The 20,077-nt window shown below is 33.5% G+C and overlaps 1 protein-coding gene across 1 annotated transcript; it reads right to left on the bottom strand.

Annotated features, from left to right (window-relative positions):
* Positions 1-4,026: 4,026 nt before the first annotated feature.
* LOC126898142 (piggyBac transposable element-derived protein 4-like) lies at positions 4,027-5,786 on the bottom strand. The gene is made up of 4 exons (XM_050672091.1): positions 5,662-5,786; positions 5,393-5,570; positions 5,043-5,335; positions 4,027-4,983 (listed from the first exon to the last, which is right to left on the bottom strand). The coding sequence occupies exons 1-4, from the start codon at positions 5,758-5,760 to the stop codon at positions 4,027-4,029; spliced, it is 1,527 nt and encodes a 508-aa protein (XP_050528048.1). The 5' UTR covers positions 5,761-5,786.
* Between the last annotated feature and the right edge of the window lie 14,291 nt (positions 5,787-20,077).

Genomic DNA, 20,077 nt, shown 5'->3' with positions numbered 1-20,077 from the left:
AGCGTCGAAAAAAAAATTTTTTCCAGCGTTCGGAGGAGATAGAACCGACAGAGTGTTTCGCTTGGGTACGTTTTTTTCGACGACGCCGTACAAGTCGTACACGAATTTATGTATTTTCTCTAAATCGTCGTCAAACTGAAACATTAACAGTTCGACGGCGATGTCGAGCGATTCTTGCGGCGTATAGTAGAACGATGACTTACAATTAGTGAAAGCGTATAAATTGAAATAGGGACGGACACCCGGTGAACAGTAATAGTCCCAGTACTGCTGTACCGACCACTGATTTAAAATAATAGCCCAGTTTTTTATAATTACCGAAAGGTTTCGATCGCTTCCACTAATGTACTTTGTGTGTTCGTTGTTTATAAATTCTATTGTTTTATTTACGGCATTAATGGGGCACGTGGGATACATACGAATTAAAATTTCTAGTTCCCTTTGTTTTCTTTTCCTGCCCTTTAACAACGTATTGTCAGTAGAACCCCCCGTTTTTAATAATAAATTTATAATTTCCTATCGTACTTCTGAATTTTTTTTCGCCTCGTCGCTGGGCTGTTGGACAATTGCCGCGTTACCGAGGCAACAAGTTTGTCTATTAGCCTTCCCTGCTCCGATAGGCTCTCCGAACAGGTTCCAGTCATTTTGATGTGCGTCCTCTTCCACCATTCGCTCTTGTCTAATCCCCGAACGTCGCGTCTCCGGTAGCATTTCAACTCCCACAGGAGGTCGTCGGGTTCTACCTGTAAAAATTATTATACAATAGTAAATAATATATACACACGTAACTCAACAACAAAAAATAGAAATTTACCTCCAACGATAAGACGCTCGATAGTTCTGCCACCGCTAACGAAATATCGAAGGACATTTTGCCATCCTTGGGCGCCGACGTCAACCGCTCTAACATTTCTCGCCAGTTGTGGCCGTCTGAAATGTCTGTAAGACTCACTTCCCCGCAACCATGAACATCTGCAGCTTGCATTGGAGCTTGTGCAGACGTAATTGACGTGGACGTGGTCGTAGTGCTTCGCAATGATGACGAAGTCGATTGACGATCCTTGGCCGATAACATGTCGAATTCTGTCCTCCAGTTCTGCCACGACACGATCAACTCCACCAACTGAATCGGGGACAAAAATCCACGAATAATATCTCTTTGTCCACGACGCAGCCACGAATCTATTGTACAACTGACCGGCTTGTTCTGCCAGCCAATTGTCAATATCCTGGAGAATTGCGCCGCCGCGCCACGCAACGCCTCCAGGAGCGAGATAGTGGTCTCTGAGTCGATCGTGTTCACCTGTACTAGTGCTTCCCTCCATGATTGTGGCGGTGGCAGTTTCTGTAGAAGTTTCGTTAGCCCCATCGGAGTAATGGCCCCATAATGATAATTGTTGGCCAGGAACAACAGGAGTACTTGTACCGGTAGTAGTTCGTCGGTGCCGGAGACGTGCAAGCACGCCGACAAAGCCAGTATCTGTAAAGCAAAAATATTAATGGAACACTATGTATTTTCTCAATTTAATATTTTTGCTTACCAAATCGGTTACGTCCATGTGTTGTTGTTTGTGCTGAATTTGTGTTAAGTTCTTCCATGGGGAATGCAAAAATAAATTTTTGTATGTACGCACTTCTTCCGTCCAACAGTGATCCTTGAACAATTCACGTTTGGCCGCCGCTAATTCGTTTTCGTCAGCGTTGTTGTTGTTGTTCAAACCGTCGTCTTTTTGTGTAAAAATTTCGTCTGAACAGTCTATAGGAACGCCTTGTGAACAATCTTGTTGGTGAGAATTCATAACGACTATTACCACGATAATTTTGCTAACGAATAATAATACTAGAGTTTACTAGAGTACAACTGTTGTAACACTAATAGTTTACCTACCATCATTCTCCGCTTATATATAGTCGCATTATATATGTGGTATATATAATAATCGTATTTGCATTAACGAGTGCATTCACCTGCATCATTAATACATGCTGGATGCTTGCTCAAACCTTCGGTTTCGACGACGACGACAGTGTAGTGTCCATAGGTGGCGGTATAGGCGGAGTGACGTTCTGGGCGGCACACCGTCAGTGATCCGTCACTCCGCCGATCACTCCGACTTTTCAAAGTAACATCTTCTCGCAGGTAGAACCCGAAGACCTCCTCTGGGAATTGAAATGTTACAGGAGGAGAGACGTACGGTCAGTCGAAAAAAGCGAGTGGTGGAAACACACTCATATCAAGATGACGGGGACGTGTATGGAGAGCCTTTCGGAACAGGGAATATTGATAGAGAAGCTCGTTGCCTCGGTAACTCGACAGTTGGCCAACAGTCCTCTAACGCGTCGAAAGAAAACACCTCGATACGACAGGAAATTATAAATGTACTTCTTAAAACCGGTGGTACGCTTGACAGTGTACAGTTAAAAGGTAGAAAAAGAAAACAAAGGGAGCTTGAAATATTAATTAGGATGTACCCGACGTGTCCGATCAATGCCGTGAGCAAAACTATAGAATTCATTAATAACGAACACACTAAGTATATAGGAAGTATATAGGGACCTGACTGTTATTATTAAAAATTGGGCAATTATATTGAATCAGTGGTCGGTACAACAGTACTGGGATTATTATTCGTCGGCCGGTGTTAGACCTTATTTTAATCTTTACGCCTATACAAACTGTCGGTCTTCTTTTTATTATACGCCGGAGGAGTCGTTGGAAATAGCTTGCGAATTATTAATGTTCCAATGCGAGGACGACACGGAAAAGATCTATAAGTTTTTGTGCAATCTATACGACGTAGTCGAAAAAAACGTTCCCAAACGCAACAAGCTTTCGGTTCTGTCCCCTCCAAACGCCGGTAAAAATTTTTTTTTTGACGCTGTGTGTTCTTACTTTTTAAACTACGGTATTATATCAACGTTAAACAAACATTTGCAATTTGGGTATCAAGACATGGACAATCGTCGTATAGTTAAATATTCAAAAAAATTTGGCACGTCAGTTTTTTGAAAATTTAGCGAGAATAGTTTTACAAAAAGCTATATCTAAATCAGTGCCGTATTTAGGTCTGATGGCGCCCCTGGCAAATCTCTGAATTTGCGCCCCCCCCACCCCGAAAAAAAAATTCGCATTAGTTATAATTTATAACTTTTTTGATAACTAATGACTTTGAAATAAAAACAGTTATTGCATTAAAAATATGTGATTATTATTAACAAGTTGACTGCCTTACCGTTTTCTTTGAACTTATCAATCTCGCTTTGAGTATCATACTAGATACACAACCGCTTTTTGTTTACTGACTTCACTTTTTTATCTTGCCTTTCTAATCTGCCCCTGAGAATCAAACATGCTTCTCACTTAAACTTGCCAATCTTATTTTGAGTATAATATATTCACTCATTTTTTTATGAAATAAATTCTAAGTATTAAAGTTAACTCACAAAACTATTATTATTTTTTAAACTAGACCCAATTTGCTATTCAATGGTTTTTAGGCCATTTGAATAGCTGCATTTCTTCCCATTTTATTCTCATTTTAAAATTGAAACATTTATTAACTATAAAATACTATAATAAAAGATGAAATAAACATTTTTTTGTTTAATTAATAAATCTTTAATATTTAATTAATGATAAAAATAATATATTAATATATCTGTTAAAATACATAACAAATAAAACAAATTTAACAAGTATAAAAACATTTATAGGAACTTCCTTTGGACAATTTATTTAACAATTTTAAAGAAGTAAAATTAAGTGTATACATAAATATTTGATTAGTGTACAATTGACTATCAACCAACTATTTCACAACCTACTGTTGACTGAAGAAATATTGCATGCAAAAAAATTAATAACAAATATATAAAAATATACAAGTACATAACAATTAAAACAAATTTAATAAGTATAAAAACACTTGTAGGAACTTCCTTAGGCCAATTTGGTAAATTCAATAAAGTAAAATTAAGTATATACATAGACACTTGATTAGTGTATAATTGACTATAAACTTACTTTTACACAAATTTATGTTCACTGAAGAAACATTGCATACAAAAAAATTTACTGCAAATTTTACACTTTGTTGTTACTTGCCTGGTTATTTTTTGAGCATGAGTGCGTCCTTGAAGCATCATTTCTTTATAGCAAACAAAACAACGTCCTCTTGATTTAACTTTTTCTAGTTCATGATATTGTGTATTTTGTACTGATTTAGACAAATTCATTTCATTTGTTTTTAATAAACTTTTAACCAGTATTTCTCTAAACACAGTAATATCCATTTTCTCTTGATGTATTTCTTCATATAATGATAATGCGTTGAGAACTGATGTGTTTAGAAGTAATTCAAAAATAATTTTTTTATACCACTTTAAAGTTCTACGAAGTGGGTTGTGGTATGAATTTCTAAGATCAGTGACATCCACTAACCCTTTACCTTTATTATAATCTATAATAACTTGAGGTTTTTTAACTTCTTTTCCTCGTTTATTTAAAATAGTAGCTTGAGAATCGGAGTGTTGAGTTGATATCATTAGTACATCACGCTTATCTTTCCATTTTAAAACAGTTATTCCTTTATTACATTGCTTTGCAAACACTTCTCCTTTTTTTAGTTTTTTGTTTACCACATCTTTTGGATTACATTTTCTGTTGGAACGAAGAGTACCAACCAAATTAGTAGATCTGTTCAAAAGTTCACTAGCCAAATCATAACTACTGTACCAATTATCTGTATACATTGTTCTGCCTAAATCAAGGTAATCTTCTGCCATTTCCATTACCACTTTTGTTGACACTCTCTGACCAGCCATAGCCTCCTTACCAGCATAAATTTTAAACCCAATAGTGTAGAAGTTATTAATGCATAGTTTAAATACTTTAATACCATATTTATGAGCTTTATTTTGTATATATTGCTTAAATGACAGACGACCAGTAAATGGAATTATTGACTCGACAATACACATAGACTGCTTTGGGTCCGTGCCATTTTAAACTTTGATAAAAATAAATCAAGCAAATTATTTACTTTGTATAAACGGTCACCTGGAGGACAAAGAGCATTATTGCAGCAGTGAAATGTTCGCAAAAGAAGTTCAAATCTTTTTCTCTTCATAAATTGAGGCATATTGGATGTATAAATAATACTATTTGTTTTCCAGTATGAAGCTATGGAAGGTTGAGGACATAAACCCATCCACATAATAATTCCTAAGAATGTTTTCATTTCAGTATAAGTAACATTTTCCCATTTTTTAAGGCGTGAATGAGGACTAACTACAGATATTAATAACTCTGCAGCATATCTGTTTGTTTCTTCAACTAATAATTGAATAACTTCATCATCCAAAAATAATGAATAAAAATCAAAAGGAGTACCTTCAGATAAACTATCAATTATATCTGGATTAATACCAACTGGTTCATCCATTTGATTGAATATAAACTGAGGCTGTAATTCTTCATCAACATCCACCCAAATAGGCTCTGAATGTTGACCGTTACTTTGTTTTGCAGTTGACTGCACATTTTCAGAAATTGATGCAATATTACCATTCTATAAGTAAACAAATATTTCAATTAAATTATAAGAGAAATAATATACAGAAGATGGATTCAACAAAATCATAGTATATTAATTTTCTTACCTCCAACCCAAGATCTTCATTTTCCAAATCACTATCCGTGTCATAGCCAGACCAATCGGATAAATTTTCTAAAATATTATTTATGCTATTTTCATTCATATGTAATTAATATAGTAATTAATCATTCATATAGTAATTAAAAAAAAAACANAAAATTTTTTTAACAATGTAATAATTTTAAGATTATTAAAACATTATATTTTAATAATCATATTAAGTTATATAAATGTAAATATTATATAAATATTATTGTGTAAATTAAAAAGACACTTTTCTTGCTTTTTGTGAAGCGAATTTATCAATGGTATCATTAAAAGAAATTGTTTTTACGATGTCTTTCTCAATTGATAAAATTGCCATGCTAGTGAGACGACTTAGACTCATTGTAGATCTTAGATAATTTTTTATGATTTTTAATTTGCTAAAGCTCCTTTCGCATGAAGCTGTAGTCACAGGAATTGTTAAAAATATTCTTAATGCTACTTCTAAATTAGGATATAAGTCTTGGAAAGAGTACTTATGAATATGTTTTAAAATATCTAGGTGGGTAGCCTTCTCAAGTGAGGTCATTAATAATGGGCCCTGATATTTAAAGCTTTCAATTTCAGAGTATAACTCTGTAGCATTCAGATCCCGATCGTACTTTAATGCTAAGTCATTAACCCAAAGTTTTATGTTTTCAGACTCCATAGTTGATAATGAGTTACCTGACAAACCTGACAAGAAACTAAAATCAGATGCTATTTGTGACATTTTTTCAAACCTCCAACATAAACTAGAAAGTATAGAATCTAATGCTTCAAAACATTGAGCTCTAAATTCATTTTCTGTTGATTCATAACTTTTATTTTCTCTCTCTGTTGGTTCAACACTTACAGGTTTAATTTTAAGCTTCCGTTTGTTTGTAAATTCTGATAAACATCTATTTTTTACGTTCATCTTACCTGGGACATATACATCTCGTACAGGCCATTTTCTTTTTTTATAATGATCATGTTTTGTTCTTGAGTCCCATAGGCATAAGAAACAGCAGTACTTAGTGTATCCACCTTGCAAGCCAAGAAGCATACCTATAACTTTGAGATCACCACAAATGTACCAATTGTGACATTCATATTTAATCAATACAATTAATTTGCCTATTGTATCATAGATTTCTTTACAGTTAACAGCATGACCTATAGGGATAGACGGCTTCGCATTCCTATTGTGCAGAAGAACAGCTTTAAGACTTTCCTCCGACGAATCTATAAAAAGGCGACATTCATTTGAAATATATGGTTGTTTCATTTCGTCAAAAAGTCCCTTAACGTCATGACAATAACAGAACTCATTTTCTTTTGTGAAAAAATTAGCATACTCCTTACTTCTAAAGCGATAGATAGTTACTTTTGTGCCAAGATCAAGCAAATTCCAGTGTTGCAGCCTAGAAGCAAGTAATTCCGCTTTGGACTTGGACAACTGCAAATCTCTTATAAGATCGCTGAGCTCAGGCTGAGTTATCAAATGTGGACTATTATCATCACCGACAAAGTTATCTGAGCATGATTGTTCACTGTCACTATGCTCTTGAAATGTAATACTACTTGAAGATGAATCTGTGTGAGTAGGGTTATTTCTTCCGGGTGGTGTAGGATGGCACCTCTGCATATTTTATTTTATTTTTATTTTTTGAATTAAACTCGTAAGTTTTTGTTAAACAAAAGTAACAATCGGTTAAATGATTAGTTGGTTCTCTCCATATTATTGGTTTACCAAACTTCAGAGATCTTTTTTTACCTGAAAACTAGAAGCCGAGGACCAATCTACAGTTATTGCAAATTACATGAGGAACCCAATTTTTATCTTGATTTGATACTACACATCCAAAATAATGTAGATACGCTTCTTGCAATGGTTTCGTTATAGAAAAACCCCGATTCAATTGAACAATTTTGCCACAAACATAACAAAATCGGTTAGGATCTAGCTTACATATTTTCAACGATATTTTTATAGGAAATTGCGACTTTTGAAACACAAGTTGTTAACAAAATGAAACGATAAACGTATGTGAAGAATTTCAGGTAGACAAAAACAAAGACCTTTCTTATCTCAGAATTGTGACGTGCTGCGGGAAAATTTTTTTTTTTTTAACTACCTACTGTAGCCTACATTAATAATATATGTCGCATTTCATAAACAAAAAAAATTTTTTTTTTTTCTAAACTAGTGTAATTCTTTATAAGTTTTGTAATTTTTTCATTTACATACAAATTATTTTGAACTTTAATATTTATTTTATCTATACATTTAACATAAGATAAAATTTCAAAAGTTACATTTAAATTATTAAATTAATAAACAAATATTTATCATAAGTTTGTTAAATAATCAAGTTTAATTCACAACGGTTAATTAATACATACAAATAATTTTTATTAAACTGATAATTATCTATTTTTTTATTTTAGGTTAAAATTTTAAAAATTAACATTTTATAAACAAATATTACGTAAATTCATTAATTATTTACAAATAATAACGTAGAGGTACACAAAATTTGACTATTTACTTTTTTAATTCAAGGGAGAGAGAGGAGGAGGAGTATCTTTATGGCCCTAGGGTAGCGTATCGTGACTGTTTGGTATTTGATACCGCTTGTCATCCTTAAATTCTAATGCAATTTTATTTATTTTTTCGGTGAATAATTTATGCTAGTATGAACGAAAAACATACATGCTACGTAAAATTTTAAGATCGTGAAAACTTATACAATTTAAATAGTCATTTTCACTTATTGTCTCATTTAATACCCTTTTTTTTAATCCCTTATTTTTTTTTCCACATCTTTACCACACCGCATCATGTATGTTTCATTGCATATCCCAATATATTTGTTTAAAATTTTACCTCCCATTTCATCTTTCATGAGTCCTATAACTTTTTTGTTAACAAGCGGTATACCATACACGTTGTTGGGCTCATAGTTTGACGTATCGAATTTTTCTATATTTTTTTTTTTGACATCATCGTACACATCTAAAAATAGAGAGTTAGTATATATATATATCTTAAATTAAAGCTAATGTAATATACTTTAATTTGAAAAAAAAAATTTGACCTCTGGACTTGTCTTCATGGTGAAAATGGCTATCGAATGCTATTTTTGTGTGAAAATTCTCGATTTTATAATTTACATTTTTTACTTTAAAGTGCTATAACATTTTAAAAAATGTATGGATCAATACAATTTTTTCATGAGAAGTAGTATTTATATACATCTTTCATTGGATATACTTTTTTTTTAAATCAGACTATTTCCCTATATATGGGGGGGCTTCAAATATAAAAAATGCATATAAAAAGTAGAACTTTTTCAACTTAACTTTTGAAAGTGTTCCGGAAGGTCTGACACTTTTATATATATCTTAAATTGAAACTTATGTAATATACTTTAATTTGAAAAAAAAAAATTTGACCTCTGGACTTTCTTCGTGGTGAAAGTTGACATCAAAGTTAATAAAAAAATACGATTTTGGTAAAATAATTTTTTTTAATATTTTTAACCTTCCGGTGGGCGCGTAATCGAAACCCACACGAGTAAGCGCGTAGCAGCACTTAGTGCTGCCTGTAGAATATGACCTTTCTNACTGTGCTGCGACCCCCCTGTGCTGGGTTTCTTTCAAATAATTATAGTGGAAATCGTATATGATAGTATTGGAAATTTCCAATACTGAAAATCCAACGTAAATCGGTCTATCATATACAATTTCAAATTTTGTTAAATGAATGTGCAACGTGCTTTCCCGCTAGGATCCTAACAGTTGGCTTAGCTGTACCTTAACGGGGCAACGCTGGCCCTATATAATTTATATCCCACTAGAAGGGCGGTTAGCGGTTTCGTGGCCAATAAATATAGACTCTTAACTAACAACGATAACAAACATTTATTTCTATTTAATAGTATATTTAAATATAACCTGACTGGATCTCTAGAGATGTTGTGGTATCCAAGTTAGGTGAGCGACAGCGGCGAGCGTACACAATCCGATTGTAATAAAATAAATCTAATAATTAAATTAATTGTAAAATGTAATATTGTCGGAATTAGGTTGTAGTAAATAAAGTATAATCTGTAATAAAAAATGAGTAGCCACGAGCGTGGTAAAATGTCGACTGACTGTCGTTATATATTTATTTAATGAAGAAGAATATCATCGGTTTTGTTTACACCCGCGCGTGCCGCATATCTGTAGTAGGTCGTAGGGACGTTTGTGCTGATCAGGCACTAGTGTGGTATTGAAATGTTAATGTTGGTGAAGGACGAATAATGTGTACGTTNATTGGTTAAGGACGAATAATGTGTACGTTACAAATGGCTGCCATATTGCGACACTATCAAAATTTGGTTTAGATATTAATACACTTGCCCCGTATCTTTTACCAATATTTTCCCACTTGGTTACTATTTTCACGTCTATTCTTTTTTCTGGGTTTTCCAGACATTTACCGTATATACTGTTGATCATAAGTTTAAAAAATTCAATTTCGAAAGCCGACTTGGACTCCATACGTTTTCTCGAATTCAAATCTATATACGCCTTCATCCAAGCCGATTGTTCGAATTTAGTACTTTATTTATCTTTTTTACCTTCAAACCCAAGATAATTGCCTGTTTTAAAGTCCGATAGTGAATAACATAATTTTTTTTATCATTTAAATTTGGAATTAATTTTTTAAATTTTGAATTTGGTGGTTGTATATTTTCAGGACATAACGGTAAGTCAGAATGGAGTTCATGTAAATGCTCACAATACTCTAAATCGACATTTAATATAATCCCCCAATCACTATCATTTTTTATTTTTGTTACAGCTAATTCATCGATTTCTGATTGTTGTAACCATTTAAAATTTCCAAGTGGAAGGTGTTGTTTTAGCGCATCTCCATACAGATTGTTGGCATCTAGATATAATAAATATTTTGACGGTTTCAACGAATCGTAATCATCGCAAAATTTATTATTAGCTTCACTATAATGTGGTACTCCACCACGAATCCCATTATTAATAAAACTAATCATCTTGATGTCCGTTATCAGTTCTAATTTTACCCCGGTAATTCGTTTCATAGCATCAAAACTCAACCCCGGAGTTGTGATATAATAACAAGGATCAAGCCCATAATTAATTAAACACATTTTTCTAAAATTTTCAAATATATCAGCCAAAAGAAACACATCAGTTTTTAAATATAAATCTGAATAATCTCCCAATGTTGAACAATTAAATTTTTTCCAAACTTTTTTTGCATGGGCATAATCCTTGTCTGATATATACTACGAAACGAAGTTTTTGAGGGGAGCATGCATTCGTTCAGAACATTCATATCAGTCACATACTCGTAAGGGAATACACCATTACGATACAATAACTTGAATTCATCATCATTCGTATGCATTCTCCTAGTTATGTTAAATTGATCGGGGGATAAAATTTCAGCTAATTTTTTAAGAGAAGATGGTAAAAAGTTTAACGATTTCAATGTCAGTCGCTTATTGTTAGATGTTTTTATTACTTTTTTAATTGATTTATATTTTTCATTTGTTTTAGCCAAAACTTCAATCCCCTCGTCGCTATCGCCAATACCTAGATTTGATATAATAAAATGCGAGTCATAGTTCTGCATATTATGCATAATTACGGGGACAAATGAGGGAACCGAACATTTTAGGTTACAATCTCTATGCGCTGCGCCACGATATCTCCCCTTTAAGTGACAATGATCGAAAACCTTTTCATGATGCCGTAATTCACCGTTACAAATGTGACACTCAGTTGTTATGTAATGATCATGTTCTTCTTTTAAAGATAATGGTAAAATAGGCAAGGGATTCGAGTAAATGTCACTTATACGGTTTATATCGTTTCTAAGTCTATCGATAAACACCTTAGCACAATTTTCTCCACGGTATAACTCCATGCAATCCAAATTTTCATCGTATGAACATTTAATGAAATATGAAAAACTATGAGGTTCGTGAATATTGATTTTATTTGAAAAAGATTCTGCAGGATTTGGATTACATGTAGATATAGGTGTTAATATTGATTCGAAATCTGCGTATATAACAAATTCAACAGGAAATTGGTTTTGATAATTTTGAAATTTGAGGATATTTTTGGGGGGATTTGGAAGAACCGTTTTAACGCGCATACAATTATCGAGCTGGTGAGTCATTAATTTAGATTCTTAATAAAAAAACAATAAGCAACCATCACATATATATTTATGAGATTTATGTCTTGAAAGCTGTGCGGATACTAACCGCTCTAGGTTGGAAATACAACAGAAATTTGTGTCATTTTGTATTAAAACTTTGGATATATTAACTCTATGCTTGCTTGTAATAATAAAATCATTTTAATTAAACCACTCTCAGGAGACTGTTAATGTGGGACCCCTTGTTTCAATTGTCCAATAAGATTAAATTTACAATTTAGTTAAGTTCAAAGTGCAGTTAAGTTTTAGTAATTTAATGTTTACTTATAATAGTGTTTTGGCTTGGAACTAGATATATTTGCTCATTGTTGTTGCACATGATTTTACAGTTATTCATGTTGTAGTACACAGCAAATCCAGTCCATAAGTCCAAATAATTTAAAATAATTAAATAGTTGAGCTGCTCATTCAATATTGTATCTGAGTTGACTGTCTATTGTTTAATGAAATTAGTTGCTTGTTACATTATTATTACAATTTAATTTAATCGACCACTGGTCATTGTACGATTAAAATTAATTCTGTCCTTCGTTTATTGAACTCTAAGTTCTTGTCCAGTTGTTGTTATTGACTCATAATTTGTTAAGAATTGTTTTCATCTGTTTTGTTTCAATTACCTCTCTTGATAAATTTTATTTCTTATCTCTTATTTAATTTTGTTAACGCTAATGACATTTGTACATTTTTTTTTGCCCAATCTCTACTAGCTACTTAATTTAATTTGTTAATATAATTGTACAATATAATTGAATCTAAGTCTGTACTAACTAGTACTTTTTTAATTTGCTCATTGCAATAAATTTACTTTGTTCATTGAATCATTTGTTTTCACTGAACATCCACTCTCACTTTACCTCTTTAGCACACATACAGTCCACTATCACAAGTCATGTATAATAAGTAACTAACTGAACAAAGGTCACAGGTAAGGTAGTTAGTGCACTGGAGTTAGCTAGCTTGCACACTGTACAAAATTTATTTACTTTTACTTGCATGATACTTGACTTAATAATTTTATTTAGCTTATTTGTTCCTAGTCCTCCCTCTCCCTTCACTCCCTGCACCTTCCTCTACAAACAAATTAGATAATTATACTTAAAAAAATCAACTGACCGAATGGCTGTCCTCTTGTCGCCTATGTATGAATAGGAGTTCGTTAACAGTTCAGTCCTGTTCCTAACAAGTATTATAATTTAAATTTCATGAAGTTGAGAATATTTTTATTAAATTAAAACTTAACTTTTCTAGCTTTAGTTTCAGAAAATTGTTTAATTGCATCTTTCGTAATCCACCTTTTCAGCCAATTCATTTTCTATCGACTGTATTGCTAGCGATGACAGTCTATCATCTGTCATAGTAGAACGCAAGTAAGTTTTTATTAATTTCAGTTTCGAAAAACTTCGTTCACCTGATGCTACAGTGACAGGAATTGTCAATAAAATTCTTAGAAATATCCATACATAAGGAAATAAATCTTCCAATTTCATATCATAAATAAACTGAAGAACTGGCAGCGGCGATTCTTTTCCATTTGGTAACATTGTATTTAAATGTATTAGTTCGTTGTAAAGTTCTATTGCATTTATTTCAGAACTATCTACTTCTGAGAGAGCAATTTGTAGATCTTTACAACACTTCATGAGATGTTCAGAAGAAGGCAATTTTTTTAGATTGTACAGAAACCCCCAAAGTTGTTTATGATTTTCTAATCATTCTTTAATAGATGTTCTGACTGTCTATGACAGGATAAAAAAATTCTCTCATAAAAATTTCTTCGGCACTTGTACATGTTGAATTTTCTTCCTGAATTTCATTAAAAAACATTTTCCTTCCATACTCTTTGATCTTTGATTACACCTAATGATTCAGCTATTTCTTTTGAAGAAAGTTTTGCATCAACATATCCTACTTCTCTATATTCTTCAATATATTTGATACAACTATCCATTAATGCTGTTAACTTTGCTATATCCATTGCACACCCTTGCATACTTTTACTTACAATATGTATTTGAAAAATTGTTGTGATTCAGGAGGTTTTTTTATTAAATAAATAAATAAATAGTCACTCCGTCAGTTAAATAGTATCACTGTTTATTTTATACAATATATATATATATATATAAATATAATGCCAAGAGAGTCACGACGGCTTATTCCGTGAGGACGTTGAAGAAAAATTATATTAATAATAATAATATGAAATAGAATAGAATAGTGGCCGGCCGCCTGGACCGGTTCTCGTCACCCGCGGTCACTCGGCGTCGCGCGACCTGTCGGACGAGGAGAGGTAGCTGTGTCGCAGTCGCCATCCAGCGGTAAAGCCGGAAGTGCAATGCGACCGCGTCAAAATTAAATCATACCAAACATTAAGCGTAATTAAAATCTTAAAATCTTGTAGCTGGTTAGCTAAACTTGCAGCTTCATTTCTTGTACCAAAATCTGTTTTCGGTAATTCATCAATTTCCATCAACGCATCATGTACTTCTTTCGTTTGATATCGGACTGTCTTAACGCTATCCATACGACTTTCCCAACGGGTTGTACATAATGGTTTAACTGTGAAGTTAGGCACATGTGATTTCAATATTTCCCAACGATAAACAGACGCAAAAAAAATTATAAATATTCGTTGCAAAGTTCCAAAAAGTGTGATGGATTCCTTTGATTGTGAAGCTGCGTCAGATATGACGAGGTTAAGAGAGTGGCAACCACAAGGCACAAATGATGCTTTAGAATTTAATGATAATATTTTGGCTTGAACTCCTTTTGTTTTTACCTTCACGTTTGCGCCATTGTCGTAGCGCTGACCTTGAAAATTCATAATATCAAGTTGGTTTTCTTTTAATGTTTTTAGCAATAATTCGGTTAGACTTTCTGTTAGACTTCTGCCCTGTCGTCGGCTTCTTGATAAGCCTCGGGGCACCAAAGTTTGGCAACTTTTGTTCACGTGATTTGTGTAAGATGGACAATGTTTAATTGCATTTAAAAATTATCAGGGTAAAAGCCGACATTGTAAAATTAACCTTATGCATGAATGTAGAAGAAAAAAAATAATAATAACACTAATAATGTAGGTATAAAGCTGATAATTAATTTAGTTTACATTTAAAATGTATTTGAGTTACTTTAATCTAATGTAAGTAGTCAAAACGTTGTCAAAAAACCAGGCTTACATTTACATAGTGTCTTAGTTACGTTAATCGTGCATAAGTAAATATTAAATCTATAATGAACAATTGATTGAAGAGGAGAGAGAGAAAAAAAAAATGTCATCTCATTCGTAAAAGTCAGATCCAGTTAATATACGCGTAATGAAAAAAAAAAAATTTACAATATCGAGTTCTTGAAGTGGCAGACTTGCGCTTATGTTTCTTAGTTCAAATTTTTCATACAATAAAAAAAAATATATATGTTATTAAGGTAGCTGTGAAAACAGCTGTTTAATTTGCCGAGATTGTTTCCTTTATTGACATCTGAAACTACTCATTTATTAATAATATATATGTGTACGCATCACTACAATATACCATACAAAATAGAAAAATGCTTTAATAAGCGTACCAATTGTTCGTGATTTATTTAATGTACTCGCTATGAATTATATGGAATAAGCAAATGTATGAATGAGAGCTAATCGGTGTAAACGTGGGCGGATCTCTTAATAGGTTTTTTTTGTTTTTATATTTATGCTACTATGTTTACTGCGGGCGACTGTGCGTGAGATAAAATCAATTATTATTTATAAAAAATTAAATGAAGTTAATTAGATTTTTATAAAGTATAAAATATTGGATTATTGTAGATTTAAAATTAAATATATAAGTTTTCAAGTCATACCATAAGTTGATGGAAAAGTCGTAACGTGCGTGTTAATAATCAATTTGCGATGTAAAGATAAAATACCAATAGTTGCCATGTATAAATGAAAAACGGAAACAAAAAATAATAATGATAATAATATATTTATAACAAAACAAGGTGTAGTAATAAATACACTCATAATGTTGTACATTAGAGGTTAGGAATCACGTATTAATTCTCGGTGCGCTACCTATTAAAATGCTTCGTTGGCCATTACGCTGCATCAGCAAGGTTGCGCGGTGTTAAGATCGAAAGAATGGTGTCCTGTGAATAAATAAAAACGTCCAGGAAAAGCATCTGGGAAAAATAAAATCATCCGGGAATGGTCATCCAGGAAAAAAAAAATTAAATCATCCAGGAAAATACGTCTGGGAAAAATAAAGTCATCCGGGGAAAAAAAATAAAATCACATAGGAAAATACGTCTGGGAAAAATAAAATCATCCGGGTATAAAGAAGATGTTTGGCGAACTATGGAAGTTAGATGTTAAACGGCTGACATTTAAATTGAATATGGTAAACTGTGCAGTAATAAAATAAACTAAGAATGATTATGAACGCTTTTGTAATTAATTGAAAGAGTGAGAAAAGAACAAAAAAAAATTTATATAAATAAATAACTAAATAATACAAAATACAAAAATATAATTAAATATAATGATTGTTTTTAATGAAATGTCGGTGTTCTAGCAGATGGAACTGATGGCACAAGTGGCGGTAGAGTTGGTCCATCGCGCATATTCTTACATTTAGTCCCCGGCTTAGCAAATGATGGTAAATGAGACGCGCTCCGATTTCAATAGGAATTTTGTCGCGATTCATTCCAATCGGTGGCAGGGTAACCCCCCGTATGTTATTTAATAGTAAAAAATCCGATAGTTGGGAGATGGCAGATTCGAAGTCGTAGATAGAGGGTTTTTTATTATAGCTTGATTTTGTTAGAAGAGTCAGTACTGTATNGGTTTTTTATTATAGTTTGATTTTGTTAGAAGAGTCAGTACTGTATTTGAATTTTTTTGTTGTATGCAAATGTAAGCCGAAAGCCGATCGGAACTTACCGGTTTCCCGACGAACGACGCGAATTCCCGAGCAACGCCTCTTGTCATTCTGCGGGGGTGGTCAAAGTCTGAACTGGTACNGGTCCTTCTGCGGGGGTGGTCAAAGTCTGAACTGGTACATTGAGCAAACACCGCACCGGGTTCACCGAAGAACTTTTCGATTCGGCTGTCCACCACAGACAGTTCAGTACCGTTGAATGTATATTTTTCTTGTGCCATGCTGAGTTGATTTATTCCGTATTACTCCACAAAATGGTGCGTTGTTGAATTTTGTTGTTAATTTTGAAAATAGTTGTGAGAGATGAAAATAAAATTATTTGAAAACAGAATGTTATAAGTAATTATAAAAATCGTTATTTATTGCGAACAAATTATATAAATAATTGATGTAAAGTCTAAAAAAAAAAAAAATAAAAAATTGAAGTTCTGTATAATAGTTAAGTATCGCACTATTTGTTTCGGGAAGATAATGTTCAAGTCAGTAGCCGTAGAATAACTGTCCGGTTGTCACGCGCTGTTAAATGAAATTCACACACTTTTGTTATGATGAGGTAGCATATTCAAGCGTACAATACACATGTCCCTAGTATATACACATATATATTTATATGTGTGGAATAGCACACTATTCGCATGGTGTGGTAAAAATTATGAACACAATAAAATAAGGAGAATGAGAAAAGAAAAATCAAAATTAATTTAAAATTAGTTTCTAGAAACGTAGGGTTTCATTTGGTCAACGTCACCAACCGACGAGTCTTTGAGTATATTATTTTTATACATTTTTATTAAATATGTATAGGGACCCGTTTGTTTGACAATCTCGTAGGGCCCTTCATAGCGATTGTCAAATTTATTAGTTCGAATGGGGACCTTAACTAGTACTTTGTGTCCAGCAGAGTATTGCGCGATGTGTTTCGGAAAGTTTAATTTTGAAATGGTGTTGTTTGATGCTTGTTCAATAATTTTTGGCAAAGTTTTTCGGACATGGTTTAAATTATCTAGTTCAGATAACACATTTGCGTCGTCTGGGAGTATAAGAGCTAGGTCATATATACTTTTAGGATGATAACCGTGAACCAAGTAGTACGGAGTATACTTAGTAACCTCGTGTACTGAAGTGTTATAGGCAAAGACTATGTAAGGCAGATAGTCGGCCCATTTGTTGTTATCTTGGACATAGTGGGCAATCATATCAATGAGACTTTGGTTTTGCCGTTCGACTTGCCCTTGCGAAGTGGGCTTATAAGGAATTCCAAATTTTTTATCTATATGTAGAGAATCTAAAAGTTCTAAAATCAAATTAGCAGTAAAATGTTTAGCATTATCTGACCTAATAATTTTGGGTGGCCCAAATTTTAAAATGAAGTCTAACAGAAATTTGTTTATACTCTGTGCGTTGGCACTTGCGTAAGGTTTAGCTACGCAAAATTTAGATAGCCGATCGGTTGCGACAAGTATATATTTGTATGATTTCGAATTTTCAAGTGGACCAATGTAATCTAAAAAAATGTCATCCATTATTCCGCAATTATCTAATGGATATCTACCTGCTTTAGGAGGTTTTGGTTGTTTATACGATTTTCGCTTTTGACAACTTTCGCAACTTAACACATATTTTTTTATATTTTTGCGCATTTTTGGCCAGAAATATCTATTTTTAATTTTGTCCAGAGTTTAGGTGAAACCTATACGAGGTCTGGCTATTAAATAACAAGACTGGTTACGAAAAAGAGTTTTATTATAAAAATTATTCTACATTCGAATGCTCCCCTTCAATATACTCCCCTCCTCTCCCCACACACCTTTTCATACGTATTTTCCATTGATCGAAGCAGTGCTGGAAGTCTTCTTTAGTGAGGGCCTTTAGGAGCTCCGCCGTTTTTTGTTTTGCCGATTCCATAGATTCAAATCGGGTCCCTTTCAAAGCAGATTTTATCTTTGGAAACAGAAAAAAATCGCACGGGGCCAAATCTGGCGAGTACGGCGCATGTTCGAGCACTGGAGTACGTTTATCGGCCAAATACCGCTTCACAGATAGCGCGTTATGGGCAGGTGCATTGTCCTGGTGCAAGATCCACGAGTTGTTCTTCCACAACTCGGGCCGTTTCTTACGAACCCGTTCTCGCAGTGTTCCTAAAACTGACAAATAGTAAGTCTGGTTGACAGTCTGACCCTCCGGAACCCATTCAGTCATCACGATACCGTTAATGTCGAAAAAAACGATCAGCATTGCCTTAAATTTTGATTTGGACATCCTTGCTTTTTTGATTCTGGGCGATTGAGGCGTCTTCCAATGCATCGATTGCCGCTTTGTTTCAACATCGTATTGAAAAATCCATGTTTCGTCGCAAGTAATAATGTTTTCCATCAGTCTGGGATCGTCTTCTAACCTTTCAAGAAAATCTGAGCAGACCTGTTGACGCAAGAGCTTTTGGTCAGGAGTCAGATTTTTTGGCACCATCTTCGCACAAACTTTTGTCATGTTCAATTCCTCGTGTAAAATTTTTCTAACCGTTTCCTTATCGACGTTTACGGCCTCGGCAATCATCCGGATGCTCATTCGACGATCTGCACGCACAATTTGGTTGATTTTGGTCACTGTTTCCGGAGTTGAAACAGTGACAGGGCGACCTGGGCGCTGATCATCTTTAGTGCTCTCTCGGCCATCACTGAAGCGCTTACACCATTCGAAAACACGCGCACGAGATAGAGAATTGTCCCCGTAGGCCTCTTTTAACAATTTATAGCACTCGGTTGGAGATTTTTTCAACTTGACGAGAAATTTGAGATTAATACGTTGCTCGTGTTTTTCGTCACACATGGTTTTCGGCACGAAAAAAAAACACGTTTGTTTCTAACCGCTATTGCACAAATACTATAATAGTGATAAAAACGTGTTTTGGTACGTAAATAGATAAGACTTTAAGCTATCCAACGCACTACTCGTATTTTGCACCACCACTATAGGACGCTCTATAGGCGCGCAGTCTCGTTATTTAATAGCCAGACCTCGTATGTGCGCTCAGGGGGCTATCATGACTATCGGTAATCATGTTTTCAATGTACTTAGAAGGTAAAGCTAATACTTTTTTCGTCATGTTGTGATATTTAATAGTATAATATAAAGCGCCATTTTTATCAATAAAATAGTGTTTTGCCTTGTTAATCCATTTATTATTTCTCACGTCGGGGTTTCTAATTGCCGTTATAATATTTTGTAAATATTCA

The sequence above is a fragment of the Daktulosphaira vitifoliae genome, unplaced genomic scaffold (genome assembly GCF_025091365.1).
Source record: "Daktulosphaira vitifoliae isolate Bord-2020 unplaced genomic scaffold, ASM2509136v1 Scaffold_2, whole genome shotgun sequence".
Taxonomy (NCBI): domain Eukaryota; kingdom Metazoa; phylum Arthropoda; class Insecta; order Hemiptera; family Phylloxeridae; genus Daktulosphaira; species Daktulosphaira vitifoliae.
The sequence above is the reverse complement of the archived record's forward strand: the minus strand, read 5'-3'. Positions and strand labels throughout refer to the sequence as shown.